The following is a 16484-nucleotide window of genomic DNA, read 5'->3' on the forward strand; positions in this document are numbered from 1 at the left end:
ATCAAAGGTGTCAAACTATATGCTAATGGATTATTAACAGAGATGTTACGATATAATGCCACTGAAATGTTCATCAAGACATTAGACACAATAACAATTGCTTCAAACTCAAACTACCCAACAAACTTTAGTTTGTTGTCGAACGCTATACTACATGGCAATACAAAGGTGTTTGAACATCTATGTAGACATCCAAACATGTGTCCAGATGTATATCATTTGTATCCTGGTATGACTAAACATGGCAACTACGATATACTTCAACAATATCTCAAGGTGATGGCCTACCGCTCCTTGCCAATCTTATCCCTGCGTGACCTCAACCCTCTAATTGATATGGGAGACGTACAATTCATGCGTCTACTGCTCACTGTTGTTGTTGTCAATGACGAAGAGGAGGAGTACAATCTAATGGACAATTTTATAAACAGATACACTTTCAATCGAAGTGGAGTCGATGTTGACATGATCAGGATGCTGCACAGGGAGTTCAGCATACAATTTAATCTATCAATATGGCAAGGCATACTCAAGCACTCGGTCAAGTGCAACAAGTTGGACAGTGTACAGTACATCATGGACAACATGAATCGTGATATGGAGACATATGAAATCTCAAAGTTGTTAAAACATTGCGCCAAGACTGGCAACATCAACATGTTCAGGTTGCTCACCAAGTCACATGACCGCTACATCGAGTATCTCAGCGACTATATAATCAAAGTGGCACTGGATCATGGTCAGGATTCATTCATCAGCAACATATATACGTCCATGATCTTGTCCAAGGCCACACCCCTGGTCGCCATACGTACAGATGATCTCGCGGCAATGGAGACACCCCCACCTTGCGACCAATATTTTGAGGAGAGTATTATTGTTAGACTGGATCTCAAGACTTGTCAAAGGATGTCAAGGGCGATGGCTACACTCATCAGTAGTCCACGTACGACACCCTTGTCATTCGCACCTGAATCCATATTCTCGATGATCAGAGCCATTGGCCAGCCTCGCAGCAACATAACCGAGGACATCGTATGTCAGTTCTTGGTCAACTGCAATCATGTGCAACTTGAAAGGCTGGACGGTGTGATGGAGGTGGCCGCATGCTGCTCAGCCAAAGTGATGCGATTGCTTCATGAACGACCATTCCATCAAGAGTACACATCATATTGCTTGTCAAAGGCGATGAAGATGAGATGTGGCGAGACGTTGGCATTGATATATAATCAACTTGATGTGGATCAAGAATACGATCTTAGACAATCGATAATAAGCGATGCCTACGAGTTTGTTGCCGATGGATCATTGACAGACATCATTTTCATGCTGGAAGGATTAGAGTTGGTCAGACGCGATACAGCCATCTGCCAGCATGCAATGTGCAATCCCGACGCAAAGGTGTTTGAACATGTGATCAGTATGTTCACACGAGAACAACTGATGCCAAACAATGACACGACTATCCTCAGGTATATAATCAATCACGCACTCATTCAAAACATGTTACCCAACATTGTAAAGGTACTTCAACAACATCCTGATCTTGGTCTTGGACGAGTACTCGGACTTGGACTTGGGGATGGCGACATTGAGTCATTCGTACGACCAACATTACAGACACTTCACAAGATGGCACATTCCAATGCATATCACTCATTGGAGTACTACTTCGAGAGACCTACATTCATCAACATGCCATCCAAACATCGAATACGAACCCTCTACTCAATCATGAATATTGGATATGAGTGTGGAGCGACTCGTGTGATCAAACTATGTACAGAGCATATCAATTCAATCACAATACAAGTCAATCATTCAAAGGATGTGTAATTGTCAATCATTCAATCACTCAATTACTCAATTACTCGCTCACTGACTCTCTGACTCAATCAATCAATCAAACAGACTCCTCCACAATCGTCCATGCTCACACCAGATGGAGATAGCCGTGCACTCTGTGTTTAGAAACTGGAAACTTGGAATGCTCATCATGGAGAATGTTGGACTGGTACACAAGTCACTTGGTGTTGAGAGTGATCATGTGATCAAGGGTGCACAACTGATCGACAATCATTGTCTGTATGATTACATCAAATATGGTGCGACTGAATGGTTCATCCAGGCCTACTCCACGATTGAGTTTGGTGATAGTACATATACAAACACATCATTGCTACAGATGGCATTCGACCAGTGTAGTTATAGAGTGATCAAAGTACTTCTGGACAATCCCATAATGACACTTCCAGTTGGTGACGGAGTGGATCTGATCAGTGATACATTCGTAGTGAATGTATCGTCGTGTAGTCACCCAGAGTGGGAGTGGATGTTTGATCAGTACATCATGATCACATTCCAATCTGCACCATTCACACTCAAACAAGACTTGGTTTCAAAAGTCCAACATCCATCATTCATGCACAAGCTCATCGAGTGTGGAGTCAAGCTGGCATCATACCAATTCAATCACAATGAGATTGTCAAGGTAATGGTCCAGGCATGGCTCTTCAAACCTTGGGCGATGGAGATGCTTCGACTACTCGACCAACACAGGGTCACGTCTTCTCACTTCAACTTCCTTCTTTGTCGCGAAGCCATCGAGCATGGCATCACACCTGTGGTCAAGCATTTCTTTGACGCGTCACTCAGACATTGGATGGAGGCCGTTGATACCTCGTCCATTCAATCAATTCTCTCAACATGTTGTCTTCATGGACGTGTAGAGTATTTGGATATGATACTCTCACGCATCCCGAATAATCATGCCGTGATGAATCCCAGTGACTCACTGGATTCATTTTATCTTGACCAAGATCGAGATGGTGGGAGTTATGATCACGATGACATGACAGATGATCAGAGAGCACTTATGTTGGCACTGGAACGTTGTGACATCGAGTCAATCAAGAAGTATGTTACAAGGGCGGATGAGTTGGACTGGGACCCGTTGATGGTTTTTGAATTCTGCTACCTTTGTAGGTTGATGGATCATGTTGTGTCTCGAGGCAACAACAACAACACAGATGTGACAGAGAAGTCGATCGGCGAGTTGTTTGATATGATCAAGAGCACGACAGGTCGGCAATGCTCCATGGGATTGTTTGAGCTATCATTGACCCTGTCAAAGGCTGCATCGATATCACTCTCATTCATCAAGTTGATTGCCAGTCAACACTTCATCAAGCACAATGGTACCACATCCACTGTTTATGACATGTACACATCACAGTTCAAGGACATCATTGATGTCTGTGTTGGGCGAGGCGATGTAGAGTCCACCGATTTTATGATCCAGTTAGCTTTCACTGCTACTGCCATGGCTCGCGAGAATAGAGACATGAGTGGAGAAAAGATACACAAGATCAAAGACCTTATCAACTTGGAGAACTGTAATATATTGATATTGGAACATCTACTGGACAAGGGATACATCAGTGTAGATGATCAAAAGTGTGAACTGGTGCAGAAACTTGTGGACTGGTCTTGTCGCGAGGAAAGATTGGACATCATCCAAATCATTCATCAACGATGCGTCACTCCCCAGCAACTCAAAAGACATCTTCCATCGATCCATGATATTTTGATCGCATCAGAACGGAACAATCACAGGGTGATCAGATACCTGTTCGAATCTAAAGTCACTCCCTTCAGCCGAGCAAATGTTGATCTCCACATGACAACCATACTCAATGCAATCCGGTCCTTTGCCTGCCACGGCACGGTTAACATCAAGATCATTGAAATGTGCGATAGATTGAACAAGATATAAATACAATTTCTCCTCGTGTTACCGTCTGTTTCCGTGTGTTACCGCGTGTTTCCATTTGTTTCCATGTGGGGTGTATCCAAGTTTCCGTGTTTCGGAGCTGGATAACATACTTTTTGAAGCTATTGAATGATGTTGAGCTTTGACCCAGACAACGACACAGGTATTATTAGGTATGCAAAGTTCAATCCAGACGCTAGGGTGTTTGAACATGCGATCAGTACACTAGAGCAACTAATGCCACACAAAGACACGACCATCCTCAAGTTACTATCAATCAAGCTCTCATTCAAAACACTTCAACAACAACCTGGTGTTGGTCTTGGAATTGGACGAGGACTTGGGGATGGCGACATTGAGTCATTCGTACGACCAACACTACAGACACTTCACATTTGAATCTTAACAAGATGACATTTTTCCAATGCTAATTGGAGTACTACTACAGTTACAGAAACAGATACATTTATTGTATGATATCCGCACAGATGGGGGGGTCAGGGAAGTCTTTCATGGGCTATAACTTCATCAGAGCGCTGAGCCAAGGCCATTTCGACGAGCGCTTGTTTGAAGAGAAGGTATCAAAGGATGACTATTTCAAGGGTATCAGCATGGAGGATATCAAAAGAGCCCTCACATCACTCAAGATGAAACACTCCATCAATCTGGATCTGTGCCCATATCGTGGTACCTCTGCGTCTTCTACATCTCAATGGATCTCCATCATCTGTACTTCACTCTACCGTCTCATTCTCACTCAGCTCAAGCAAACCTTTGAGGCAACTCTCGTCGTCCACTCCATTGAGGAACTCATAACGTTCGCACCCCAGATCAAGCTCTACCCAAAATTGTAATGCGCTGTTGTATGCTCTTGCAGAGCCATCAGTGAGAGAATAGGGTGCGCCCATGAGTTGTTCTCTCGTCAGTTGGAACAGGTATTCTCCGCCAATCTCCTGTTCATACAATATATTTGCGAGGTCACGATATTTAATGTGTTGGGGGTGTGTCTCCAGTGAAGAGGTGTTGTTGAAGCCATGTTCTAACGTAGTCTGGAGTCGCAGTTGAAGATGGTACTGTTGATGACACAGATGCTGACGTTGTTGACGTTGTTGAGGTTGTTTGGGGATCGTCTTCCATTATGTGTAGATATACTATGCGATAGGTTCGAAAGGGAAGTATGTACAGATAAGTGAAGAGATAATAAGAGTTGTGTTGGAATGGAAGACAAGTGAATAGAGAGTTAGTTTATTCTGTTCTCTTTTACCACTATTTGTAAAATTAAATATTTAACAAACTTAAGTTGTCAACCCTCACCGATTGAAGTCTCAATGGAATCCGGTCCTTCGTTTTTCCGTCTGTTACCTCGTGTTATCGTGAGTTTCCGTCTGTTTCCGTTTTGTTTCTGTGTTGCCACATGTGGTTACACTGAAAACACAAGTCTAGACTTCATTTGCAACTTGTTGTCATTGATTCAATCATTCATTGATATACATAATGAATAGTAGTAATAATAATAACAACAGTAGTATACATTTAGTATTCCATAATAAACTGTTATGTAGGATCATATTAGAACACATCAATGACATTCATAGACGATGGTACGGTCCAGCAACATCAACATCAACATCAAGGTGCACAGAAGACTACAAACATATCCAACCTAGAGTAATCAAAGGAGCAATGTTACATGCTAATGGCTTGCTAACAGAGATGTTACAATTCAATGCCACAGACATGTTTATCAAGTCATTCAACTCTCATTCATACATCAACAACAATAACAACAAGTTACTGTTATTAAGTGCCATTGAGAATAATAATATAGTAGTATTCAATCATTTATGTTCACTAAACAACATACAATATGATATCAATCAACAACTTACAAGTGCATTGTGTAAGCATGGCAATGTTGACATGCTACGACACTTCCTCGCCGCCACTGCCCACCACATGTTGCCTCCCGACACATTGATCAATCTATACAAGGCAGTTGACACTGGCAACATCCAGTTTGTACGTCTACTACTACAACATATTGTAATCGATGAAGAGAGTATCAAGTTTGCCAGATATGCAGGGTTCAGAACATCTCGCGCAGCAGTCAATGTTGACATGCTCGCAGTGCTACACAAGGAGTTCAACTGCCTGTTCAGGATCCCGGTGCTTTGGCTTGCGGCACTCAAATACGCGGTCAAGTGTAGCATGTTGGACTGTGTACAATACATCTTGGACAACATGCCCGTGCACGTGTTGCCCGAGATGACAAACGCCCTCATCTCAAAGTGTCTCAGACGTTGCGCCAAGAAAGGAAACTCCAACATGTTCCAGTATCTCGCCATCAAGTCCCAGTTCAACCTCAAGTCGAATGATATCACCGGCATAATCACTGAGGCGTGCGATCATGGTCAGGAGTCATTCCTCAGGTATCTCAACCAGCATGTTGACAACGAGGTATCTCGAGATTTCATTCGCCACTGCTTGGAGTTGAGAACACCATTGGCAGCCATTCGTACCAATGACTTGGCGAGTATGAGTGACGGGTCGTTCAATGATCAGTCGGTCGAGTTGGACGCCAAGACATGCAACCAGATGTCCAAAGAGATGGCGACACTCATATGCGGCCCGCCCTCTACAGCGCACCCGTTGGTGTACACTGGTCAGTCATTAATCAACATGATCAGGGCTGTGGTCAAGCCAGGCACCAACATCACTGAGGACTTGGTGTGCCAGTTCATTGTCAACCTCCGGTACAAGTTGACCCTCTCCATATCTGGCACGCTGGACTATGCCGCTGGCTTCTCAGCCAAAATCATGACTCTGATCAATCAACGATTCAAATCAAAGTATGATATTCCATGCCTCATGGAGGCGCTGCGGTGGAAGTGTCGCGAGACAATGGCCTTGCTCTTTAAACCAATTAGTTCACAACATCTCAAATATCGATGTATCAAGGAGTCCGCCATCAAGTTTGTCTCGGTCGGTGCGTTGGAGGACATCATCTTCATGCTCGGTCATCTGGACCATGTCAAGCGTGACCCAGAGATATGTTTGAAGGCAGTGCTCAATGAAGACCCTCGAGTGTTTGAGCATTTGATAGCATTGTTCACGATCGATAAGATAAACAGCAATGAGAGTGACATGTTGGATCAAATTGTGGAGTTGGCACACATTAGGGACAAGCCCCACTACGTCAAGACACTTCAACAACACTTTGGACTAGATCCGTCGATGCCATTGTTCATACCATCATTGAATGTACTACATAGTATGGTCGAATCCAATGCCTATCACTCACTGGAGTACCACTTCAACACATCAACATTCAGCCAAATGCCAATCGAACATCGACTGAGAACAATCCACTCAATCATGGACAAAGGTTATCACTTTGGAGCAACACATGTGATCAAGCTGTGCACCGATCAGATCACGGCCATCACAATCAATCATATCCAATCGTATGTTGACCAACTCATCATCACTTTTTCGCTCATTCATTAACTCACATTAGCTCAATCAAACAGACTCAACTATGATCAAGACAAACCAAAGACACATCAATGCTCACATGAGTTGGAGACAGCGGTTCACTCGGTGCTTGGTGACAGGAAGCTTGGAATGCTCATCATGGAACATGTTGGATTGGTCCACAAGTCACTTGGTTATGAGAGTGATCAAGTGATCAAGGGTTCACAGTTGATCGACAATCATAGTTTGGCTGATTACATCAATTATGGTGCGACTGAATGGTTTATCAAGGCCAATGCCTCTGTTGAACATTGCCAGAACACATCATTGTTGGAGTTGGCCTTTAGCAAATGTAACAAAATAGTGATTGATGTATTGTTGGACAATACAAGGATGTGCCTCGAACCCAGGCCAATGGTCACTGAACAATTTGTAAAGGAAATATCATCATGTTCACATCCACAATGGGAGTGGATGTTTGATCAATATACAATGATTACAAGTCAAGGTGCACCACTCAAGATCAGTCAACAAACATTGCAGTTGGTACAGCATCCATCATTCCTTCGCAAACTCATTCAATGTGGTGCCAAACTTACAAACTATTACTTCAAGGACATGGACGCGGTCCGAGAGTGGGTCAGCAGGCCATGGGCATCGGATATGTTCCAACTACTTGCCCAACACAAACTTGTGGGCACAGATGAACAACATCAAATCCTTGTTCAAGCGATTGAGCAGGACAAGACGTCAATCGTCAGGTATTACCTCAACACAAACATGCTCCAAACTTTGATGTCTGACGATACAAGAGCGCAAGAGATAGTTGATTATTGTTGCATACATGGGAGAATGGAGTGTCTGGACATGATACTTCCACTGCTCCCTATCGCCTCATTCTCATGTGTCTTAGATGATCCGATGCCTGGTGGACAAGGTGTTCGACTGGAATGGTCATTCAAACATGCGGCCAAGAATGGACATCTTGACATAATGCAAAGATTACAAACATTCGAACTCAACAGGTGTGATCAGGCATTCCAGATTAGTGCCATGTGCTCACTCCAGGGAGCATTGGCCAATGGACACATGGAAGTGTTTGAATACATACTCAATGTTATTGCCTTATTCACCAACTCCAACTCGGATTCATCAGAGCATATGGTGCCATTGACCATCCAGGATATTCATCACAGCATACTATCCATCAACCTGATCAAACGATTGATGGCATTACCTTTCCTCAAGTGCGAGTTGTCCAATGTGTTGATAGAAGCAATCAAATGGAGAAACAAAGAAGTGATTGACATGTGCATCGACTACAAGTATCGCCACGTAAATCCAGATTACTACAGAGCCCTCGACACTGCAGTTGAAGTATGTGATCTTGACACTTTGAGAAGGATCATTGTCGCGATGCCCATAGTCAAGCCATCAACTGGGAACATATGTTCAATGATCAATCAATTAGGTCGACAAGATAACAAGGTGACAGAAGAGGTAATCATCGAGCTGTTGGATCAGAAGAAGCTGTCTCCATGGGAGGTCACAAGTATACTACAGAGCTCAGCAAGAAAGACCCCACCATTCTTTATGATGATGGTCAATCACCTCAATATCACATCAATACCTGGTATCCTCCTCAATGATTGGAAGCCAGTGATTGAGATCATTATCAAGCGAGGCGATACCGAATCACTCGACTATCTTATCAATCAAGAACTTATACCTGTTAGACATTTGCCCGAATTGATCAACTTGGAGCACTGCAATGCATCAGTACTTGAGCACCTCTTTGACAAACGATATATCAGTATTGATGACAAGTCATCAATACTGACCAGCTTGATGGATTGGGCTTGTATCAATGGACATGTGGACATCATCAAACTTGTACATCAGCGATGCTCCATACCATCACAGCTCCATCGATACCTTCCATCAATGACCAGCATCCAAGAGGCATCAAGTAACAACCATCACAAGTTGCTCAACTATCTATTTGATGGTGACAATGGTCGAGGAGTCGACTCACCATTCCATCGATCACAAGTGAGTTTGGACATGACATCAATGCTAAGCACTGTTTGGAACTATGCACACCGATCAGGAGATCTAAAGATTATCGCAATGTGTAATCAATTGATATTTAATTAATTAAAGAATGATTGTATAGATTGCCACATATCAGACTGAGTAGCAATGTCTACGCAGTCCAGGTACCAAACACCGACACCGCCAACACCCAAACTCTTGGCACTGGCAACTTTGGCGTATGTGGACTTGGCGTTGTCGAACCACATCTGTCGGACAATTGTGTCGTTGCCAACAAAGTTAAAGAAAGGTGTCTGGGTCACTTCGTCCCATTGCACGCCACCATTGGTCGTCGAGTCGAACAGTGTCATTATCTGGTTGTAGCACATGTCAAAGATCATCGATGAGTTCCAGCGTTGTGATGGGTCATAGAGACAGTCACGGGTATCCAAAGAAATGTCTCCATTGCAGTGATAGTTGTAGCCGTACCATGGGAATGCCATCACCAACTTCTCAGCTGGTACATCGATGCTAAGGTATTCACCCGCGCCAGAGATCACGCCTGGCAGGTCCGAGTTGGCGCCAGCAATTCCATTGCCATTCATATCATAATCCATGATGACCATCAAATCGAGAGCCTGTCCCAGAGCATTGTAGTTGAAACAGCGATTGGAGTAACAGAAGGGCGCGGCTGGAACGTCCATCGAGATCTGGTATCCCTGATTGATGTTCTTAAAAGCAAGTGTGACGTCGGTGACCAATGCTGTGAGCAGGGCAGCCATGAATGGATCTGTCTTTGGGATCTGTGATTCAAAGTCGATGTTGATTCCATCGTAGAAGCTAGCTTGCACACTGCTGATCTGCTCAGCGATCCAATCAGCTTTGTAAGTTTCGTTGGTTAGCTGATTGGCTGGATAGTCTACACCATTGGTGACACGGACTCCTGAAGCATGAGCCTCGCACATCATCTCTGGAATGGGATCGTCGCCAAACTTGACAATGGTAGTCAGAATAGACATATCATAGTTGTCCCAATTAACTGCACTGACTGAGAAACCTAGAAACTCCTTGCGTGGTCCTATGTTGAGTGGCTCGCAAAGTGTAGCATTGGTACATGGGCATGGAGTTGGGTTGGTGCTCTGAGTTACTGATACTCCAAGTATTGAGATCACTAAGATGATCAAAAGTTGTGATCTGTTGTAGTATGACATATTAATATAGAGTTATATCTTTCTTTGTATGAGTAGTGTTCAAGGGTAAGAAGTAATAGCTGCAAAGAAGTAGACGCCTTTCAGGTATAACCATTTTGGAAATTGAACGAGGCAAAGAACCGTGCTTGGTACCCACGGAGGCCATCAAATAAATATCTGGGTTAGTTACGCAAATCTGATTCCGAAAGTCGTATCATCAATGTCCAAAATAGGAAGTGATTTGATTTGACCAGTCAAGACAAGAGAAAGAGATAGAGATAGAGATAGAGATAGAGATACATAGTTACTTTATTTAGTTTGATTGATTGATTAATGCAATGGCACTGATACTCACTTTTGTTATTTGTATATGTTGAATGTTGTATGAGTGTAAGAATGAATGAAACGTAGAATGATTTAAACATTGATTGACCCGGGAAGTTACCCTTCCTAGTTGGATGCCAATGTCAATCAATTATGTTCCTGATCAATTTATTGATTGATTGATTGATTGATTGATAGCATTTATCTTATCAGTGCACAATTTGATCACTCGAGTTGTTACACTCTGATATGCGTGATACATGATTGAGTGACAACTAGACAATTGTTGTGACATGGTAGTTGGTGTTGGGAAGTTGTTGAAGAGGTACTCCAATGATTGATATGAATTACTTCGCGCCAGCTTACTAAGATTATAAGAATGTGCTATTGCCATTACTCTATTGGAAAACGACACATCTTCTTCATCATCACATCGTTGAACTAGCATCTTGAAAATGTGAAGCCAATCGCGACGGAGAACCAAGTCGACCACAGTGCTGAGTAGTGTGTCATCCAGTTGATCAATTGTGAACATCTTGATGGTGTATTCAAACACCTTGATGTCATCATTGAGCAAAGCACTCACCAAGATCTCTGGCCAATCATAACTGACCCAAGTCAATTGGTCCAGGACGTAGACCACATCCTCCAACGATCCTTTGGCCATTAAACTATGTAGACCATTGATGATCCGTTGATTGCCAATGTTATAGTTGTGAACATCTTGTTGGAATAGTAATGATATTGTCTCTCTACATCTCTTTTCCAAGGCTACCTCTAGACTACCTGCATCGTAGTCTAGTTTGTACCGAGTGTGGAGAAGTTGCATCAACTTGGCTGAGTGTGCCGCAGCGGCCCACATCAACCGACAAGGCTTATCCACCTCGTCCTCCTGATCGTATTCATTGTTGGTGATTATGTAGCAATTCTCTATGTACTGACAGACCATATCTGGGGTGATGGTGCTTCTCGACTGTCCGATGGCCTCGATCATGTGTAAGATTGATGATACATCGAATACATAGGGATTTTTCCCATGCGGTCTGGGACCTGTGATCAGCTCAGCCATCGACTTGGACATCTTTCGGAAGAGATTGCCATTGAATTCTTGGTAATATAGTAGTTTCTCTGCACTTGAATTATCATCGAGACGGATCGCCATAGAAACGATCATGCTTAATTTGATTTTGTCCAGGTTGGCAACGCAGAACTCGATTGATTGTGATTGATTGTTGTTGTTGGATGAATCTATACACTTAAACCATGATTTAAAGTAATGGTTTTTGAATGCTTTACGATGGTTAATGACTAGGTGTTTGATGAATGACTCTTGACCATGGTCCAATGCTGGATACAGAATCTCTTTGATGAAATGCCTCAAAGGGTAATGAGACAATATGTCCGCGTTGATGATTGCTTCAAACATTGCTATGTTGCCAACTTTTGCACAACGAACAAGAGACTTTGTGATGACCTGGTTTAGACTTCTGTCTAACCTCAACGGCGCTCTAATATTATCCATAATATATTGTACACTGTCCATTGAGTTGTTCTTTGTTGAGTGATAGAGAACTTGATTCAATAGTGCCGTATGATTATTAAGAAGCTTGGCCTCCTCATGTAGAATCTTGAGCATGCCAATGGACACTCCACATCTTGATCTGAACTTGGCCACACTGACACGATGTTTGTAAGAGCGCTCGATTGGTATGAAGCGCTTAAGAAACAATCTGACAAATTGTTCGTTGCCAGCGTCTACCGCGACGGGGAGGCGGTCCAGGATTTCGCCAGGCAGCTCACAGTATGGGGACAATGCAAGGAAGTCCTGGAGCATGTCAACATTGCCATGTCTACACAGTTCCTGAAGTGTATTGGAGTCCTGAACCAGTATCATCTTTATGCCACTACTGAACTTATTGTTGTTGTCGTTGACGTATTTGATGAGATGTTTGAACACTGTGATGTTGTTGTAGTGCGCTGCACTCGAGAAGAGATAGTGGAAGTTTAGATTGTGTCGATCCACAACGTTGTTGTCGAATGTTTGGATGAACAATGATGAATGATTGAATCTAATCATCTCTATTAGATTCCCATTGGCTTGTAACTTTGAACCCTTTATCGTACGAGGCAGAGGTATGGCTCTCTCGAATTGAATGTTATCGTCATCCGGAACCTCATTATTCTTGCACCATTGTCTATGGATGTCACTGACATGAACAAAGATCAGTCTACACAACACTCTATTATGAAATACTGAGTGAATACTTATATTACTCATTCTATTGTATATATATATCTGTATTGTATGTGTAGGAGAATATACTTAAGAATGGTGGATTGAGAGAGTGATTGATTGAGGTGGGAAGTTACCCCCCTTCATCCCCCCGCCCACCATCTTCATTATTTATGGGTCATTCCAACTTGTGTCAATGATTGAACTTGGCTACCTTGTGAGATCCAGAGGTGGAATCTGAATGGTGATGATCATGATCATCACTAATATGCCTCTTTAAACCAATGATTCCAACAGACTTGTTGACTACCATTAGTCGATTGCACATATCGATGATGTTGAGGTTGCCACATTGGCGGGAGTATGTTTGAAGTATATTGAGCATATGCTTCATCTCCAGCTTGGCGTTGGCTCGATTGAATGCTGATTCATCACGACTGTCACCATCTCCATATCCTTCGAAAAGATATCTGATCACTTTGTGATGGTTCTTGGAGCATGCTTGCTTGATTGCGTTGATTGATGGAAGGTGATGACGTAGTTGCAACTTTGGTGTGGCTGTACACACGTGATTGTGTACAAACTGCATGATCTCCAAGTCTCCATTGATACAAGCATGGTCGATCAATTGTGGAAGTTTGTCAGTGTTGATATATCCCGAGTCAATCAGATACTTGAGTATCTTAATGCCGTGCTCAATGTTGACCAAGTCATTGAGGTTGAATATGTTCATCAAGGGTGTCCTACACAATGGCAGTTTGATCAAATAGTCCAATGAGTCAGTGTCACCTCGCTTGATGATCACTTCAATGATGTCCTTGGTATCTTTGATTGACAATCTTCGAACTGGATGTCGAAACCAACCACTAAAACAACTTGGGTGATTTGTGGTGTGTGGTGTGTTAAAGTGGTCTATGATCAATGTGATCACTGAGAGTGACATGGAAGCAGCCTTCATCAAACAATCAAAATAATTATTGTCAGAGATGCCCCTACGCTCGTCCCTGGCCAACATTAAGAACTCCTGCTCCGAGATCTTGACTCCAACATGCTTCAACAACACCACATAATCACTATCGTCCAGGAATGTCTTTGATAGTTTGATCTTTGTCCATTGGATCATGTACACGTCACACACCTCCAATGCACAAGACAGTGCATAGCGATAGTCTGTTTCAATCATTCCATGATGTGTCTGTTGCCACCATTTGATTACATCACACTTGATCTGTTTGTCACCAATCATGATGGCCTCGCCCAACACTTTAGCAAATCTACACTTGAGGTTGGGATGTGCCATCAATCGCTTCAACAAGTCCACTGATAGAATGTTGGGGTGTACATCATCAATCAGACATAGTGTTGTTTCATCAAGCTGTCGAGATGGTTTGATTCCAAGGATGAAGTTGACCATGTCTAGATGGCCATAGATCAGTGCCATGTCGATTGATGATATTATGTGCTCCAATGTATTGAACCCTTCGTACTTGCGCATGAGTTGATGTAACCTCTTGGCAATGTGCAGATGTCCATGAATGATGGCAATTGAAAACAATCCACTTAGACCTGTGAGTTTGATACCCTTGTCACTGCTCCAATCATCATATTCATAATCACTTCTGTTTGCGAACAAGCCATTTAGGACATGTGGTAGTATCATGTCAAAGTACTCTAATCGTCCATGTTTGCAACAGCAGGTTAAGATCGTTTTCGAGCCCATGTCTACCTTTCTGTTTGGGTTGGCTGCCCACGGATCTACAAAGTAGTGGACGACCGGGGTGATGCCAAGCTCGATGGCCTTGAGTATTAATTGCTCTTGGAAGCCTGAGGTCATTTGGTGTTCTTGATCCAAGAGTTTGAGCATATCCAGTGAGCAAGGCTGTGTGAGCCATCCTCTCGTGGCGATCGACTCAACCAACTTTGACATGTGAGTGAAGTTCGTGAACCCGGCGCCACATTGAATGAGTTTGAGAATGAATAATGGATGGATCAAATATCCTCTCCCATTGTGGATGAGTGCATTTGGACAGATTCCAAATGAAAGACATGACCATTTGTTGATCATAATTGTTGCATGCCATCTTTGGGATGAAGTACGTCGACGATTGGTATGTTACACTTGGTCAATGCCATGCTCAACAATGATAAGTTGTAATTGTTGGATACTGATGTTGATGTGGAGTAAGCCTTGATGAACCATTCTGTCGCACCATACTTGATGTAATCATTCAAACAATGTCTATCGATCAAATGTGAACCCTTGATCACACTCTCAACACCAAGTGACTTGTGAACCAATCTAACATGTTCTATGATGATCATACCCAGCTTCCTGTCACCAAATACAGCGTGCACCCCCCTCTCCAACTCATGTGAGCAAGGACCTGTCTTTGGTTTGTCATAATCTTGGTGGAATCTGTTTGATTGAATGATTGAGTGAGTGATTGAGTGATTGAGTAATGTGAGTTTGTCTCAACTTACGGCTGAAGGTGACCTTGATGATGATTGATTGTGATGGCTGCGATCTGATCATTGCATAACTTGATCACACGGGTAGCACCATATTGATAACCATGATCAACGATCGAATATATGGTTCGCAATCGTTGTATTGTTGGCATTATGTTGAATGTTGGTGTGTTGAGGAGGTACTCCAGTGAGTGATAGGCATTGTACTCAACGATCTTGCCAAGTGTGGATGTGTCTGGCCATGGACAGTCTGTTCCCAACATTCCAACAAATGATTGAACATAGTGAACCAAGTCCTTGATGAGAGCAAACTTTAACATTCTTTTCAATCTTGGTTGACCCAATGATGATAGATCAATTATGTTGTTCACCAAATGATCAAGCACTTCCACATTCTCATTGGCCAATACGCAGTCAAGTAGGTCACGAGACTGCTTGTCTCGATCGTTCAAGTTGTCTAAGAGAGAGAGAGAGAGAGATCCATCGCAGATCAGTTGAAAAACCATTATGTTGCAGGGGTAATCAAGTTGACACTTTCCATTCTGTTCGAGTATCAACCTCATAGTCCCGTGACATCTCTTCTTAATCGACTGCAGAAGACATTGGGAGCTGCACCTGAGATTGAACTTAGCTTGGATGAGCTGCATCGCTCTAGCCGAGAATCCAGCGGCTTGGACTAATACCTCGGTGGCAAACCTCGACTCACTTCTATCATAGGTGTCAGGAAAGCAGTTGTCAATGAACTGGCTGAGTATGTCTTCGGTAATGCTGTTGCCAGGATAGCCTATCGCCTTGACAATGTTAAGTAGTGAACGTGCATTGAAGGTGACTGGCGTCGGTCTTGGTCTCGTGATGTGGAGTGCCATCGACTCTGACATCCCATTGCAAAGATCTTCATCCAACTCATCAAGTAGGCCTTGTGAGATGAGTGCATCGGCAATCCCAAGGTCACCTATGAAGATGGACGAACGTGCAGTCATTCTTACTT

General features: G+C 43.0%; 6 protein-coding genes across 6 annotated transcripts; 2 read left to right on the top strand and 4 right to left on the bottom strand.

Annotated features, from left to right (window-relative positions):
• Positions 1 to 231: 231 nt before the first annotated feature.
• On the top strand, positions 232 to 3775 carry SAMD00019534_100700 (hypothetical protein; the record flags this gene model as incomplete). The annotated part of the gene is made up of 3 exons (XM_012894709.1): positions 232 to 1832; positions 1912 to 2916; positions 2986 to 3775. 3 exons carry the CDS (start codon positions 232 to 234, stop codon positions 3773 to 3775), a joined length of 3396 nt encoding a protein of 1131 aa, XP_012750163.1.
• A 1917-nt stretch (positions 3776 to 5692) lies between these two features.
• Positions 5693 to 9219, top strand: SAMD00019534_100710 (hypothetical protein; the record flags this gene model as incomplete). The annotated part of the gene is made up of 4 exons (XM_012894710.1): positions 5693 to 6621; positions 6700 to 7236; positions 7303 to 9059; positions 9149 to 9219. 4 exons carry the CDS (start codon positions 5693 to 5695, stop codon positions 9217 to 9219), a joined length of 3294 nt encoding a protein of 1097 aa, XP_012750164.1.
• A 180-nt stretch (positions 9220 to 9399) lies between these two features.
• Positions 9400 to 10491, bottom strand: SAMD00019534_100720 (hypothetical protein; the record flags this gene model as incomplete). The annotated part of the gene is made up of 1 exon (XM_012894711.1): positions 9400 to 10491. One exon carries the CDS (start codon positions 10489 to 10491, stop codon positions 9400 to 9402), a length of 1092 nt encoding a protein of 363 aa, XP_012750165.1.
• A 481-nt stretch (positions 10492 to 10972) lies between these two features.
• SAMD00019534_100730 (hypothetical protein) lies at positions 10973 to 13072 on the bottom strand (the record flags this gene model as incomplete). Its single annotated transcript, XM_012894712.1, is given in 2 exon segments — positions 10973 to 12084; positions 12091 to 13072. Coding segments are annotated over 2 exon segments (2094 nt in total), but the record flags the coding sequence as incomplete, so codon positions are not given.
• A 429-nt stretch (positions 13073 to 13501) lies between these two features.
• On the bottom strand, positions 13502 to 14954 carry SAMD00019534_100740 (hypothetical protein; the record flags this gene model as incomplete). Its single annotated transcript, XM_012894713.1, has 2 exons — positions 13502 to 13532; positions 13612 to 14954. 2 exons carry the CDS (start codon positions 14952 to 14954, stop codon positions 13502 to 13504), a joined length of 1374 nt encoding a protein of 457 aa, XP_012750167.1.
• A 134-nt stretch (positions 14955 to 15088) lies between these two features.
• Positions 15089 to 16476, bottom strand: SAMD00019534_100750 (hypothetical protein; the record flags this gene model as incomplete). Its single annotated transcript, XM_012894714.1, has 2 exons — positions 15089 to 15443; positions 15509 to 16476. 2 exons carry the CDS (start codon positions 16474 to 16476, stop codon positions 15089 to 15091), a joined length of 1323 nt encoding a protein of 440 aa, XP_012750168.1.
• Between the last annotated feature and the right edge of the window lie 8 nt (positions 16477 to 16484).

The sequence above is a fragment of the Acytostelium subglobosum genome (assembly GCF_000787575.1).
Source record: "Acytostelium subglobosum LB1 DNA, scaffold: scaffold25, whole genome shotgun sequence".
Lineage (NCBI taxonomy): Eukaryota > Evosea > Eumycetozoa > Acytosteliales > Acytosteliaceae > Acytostelium > Acytostelium subglobosum.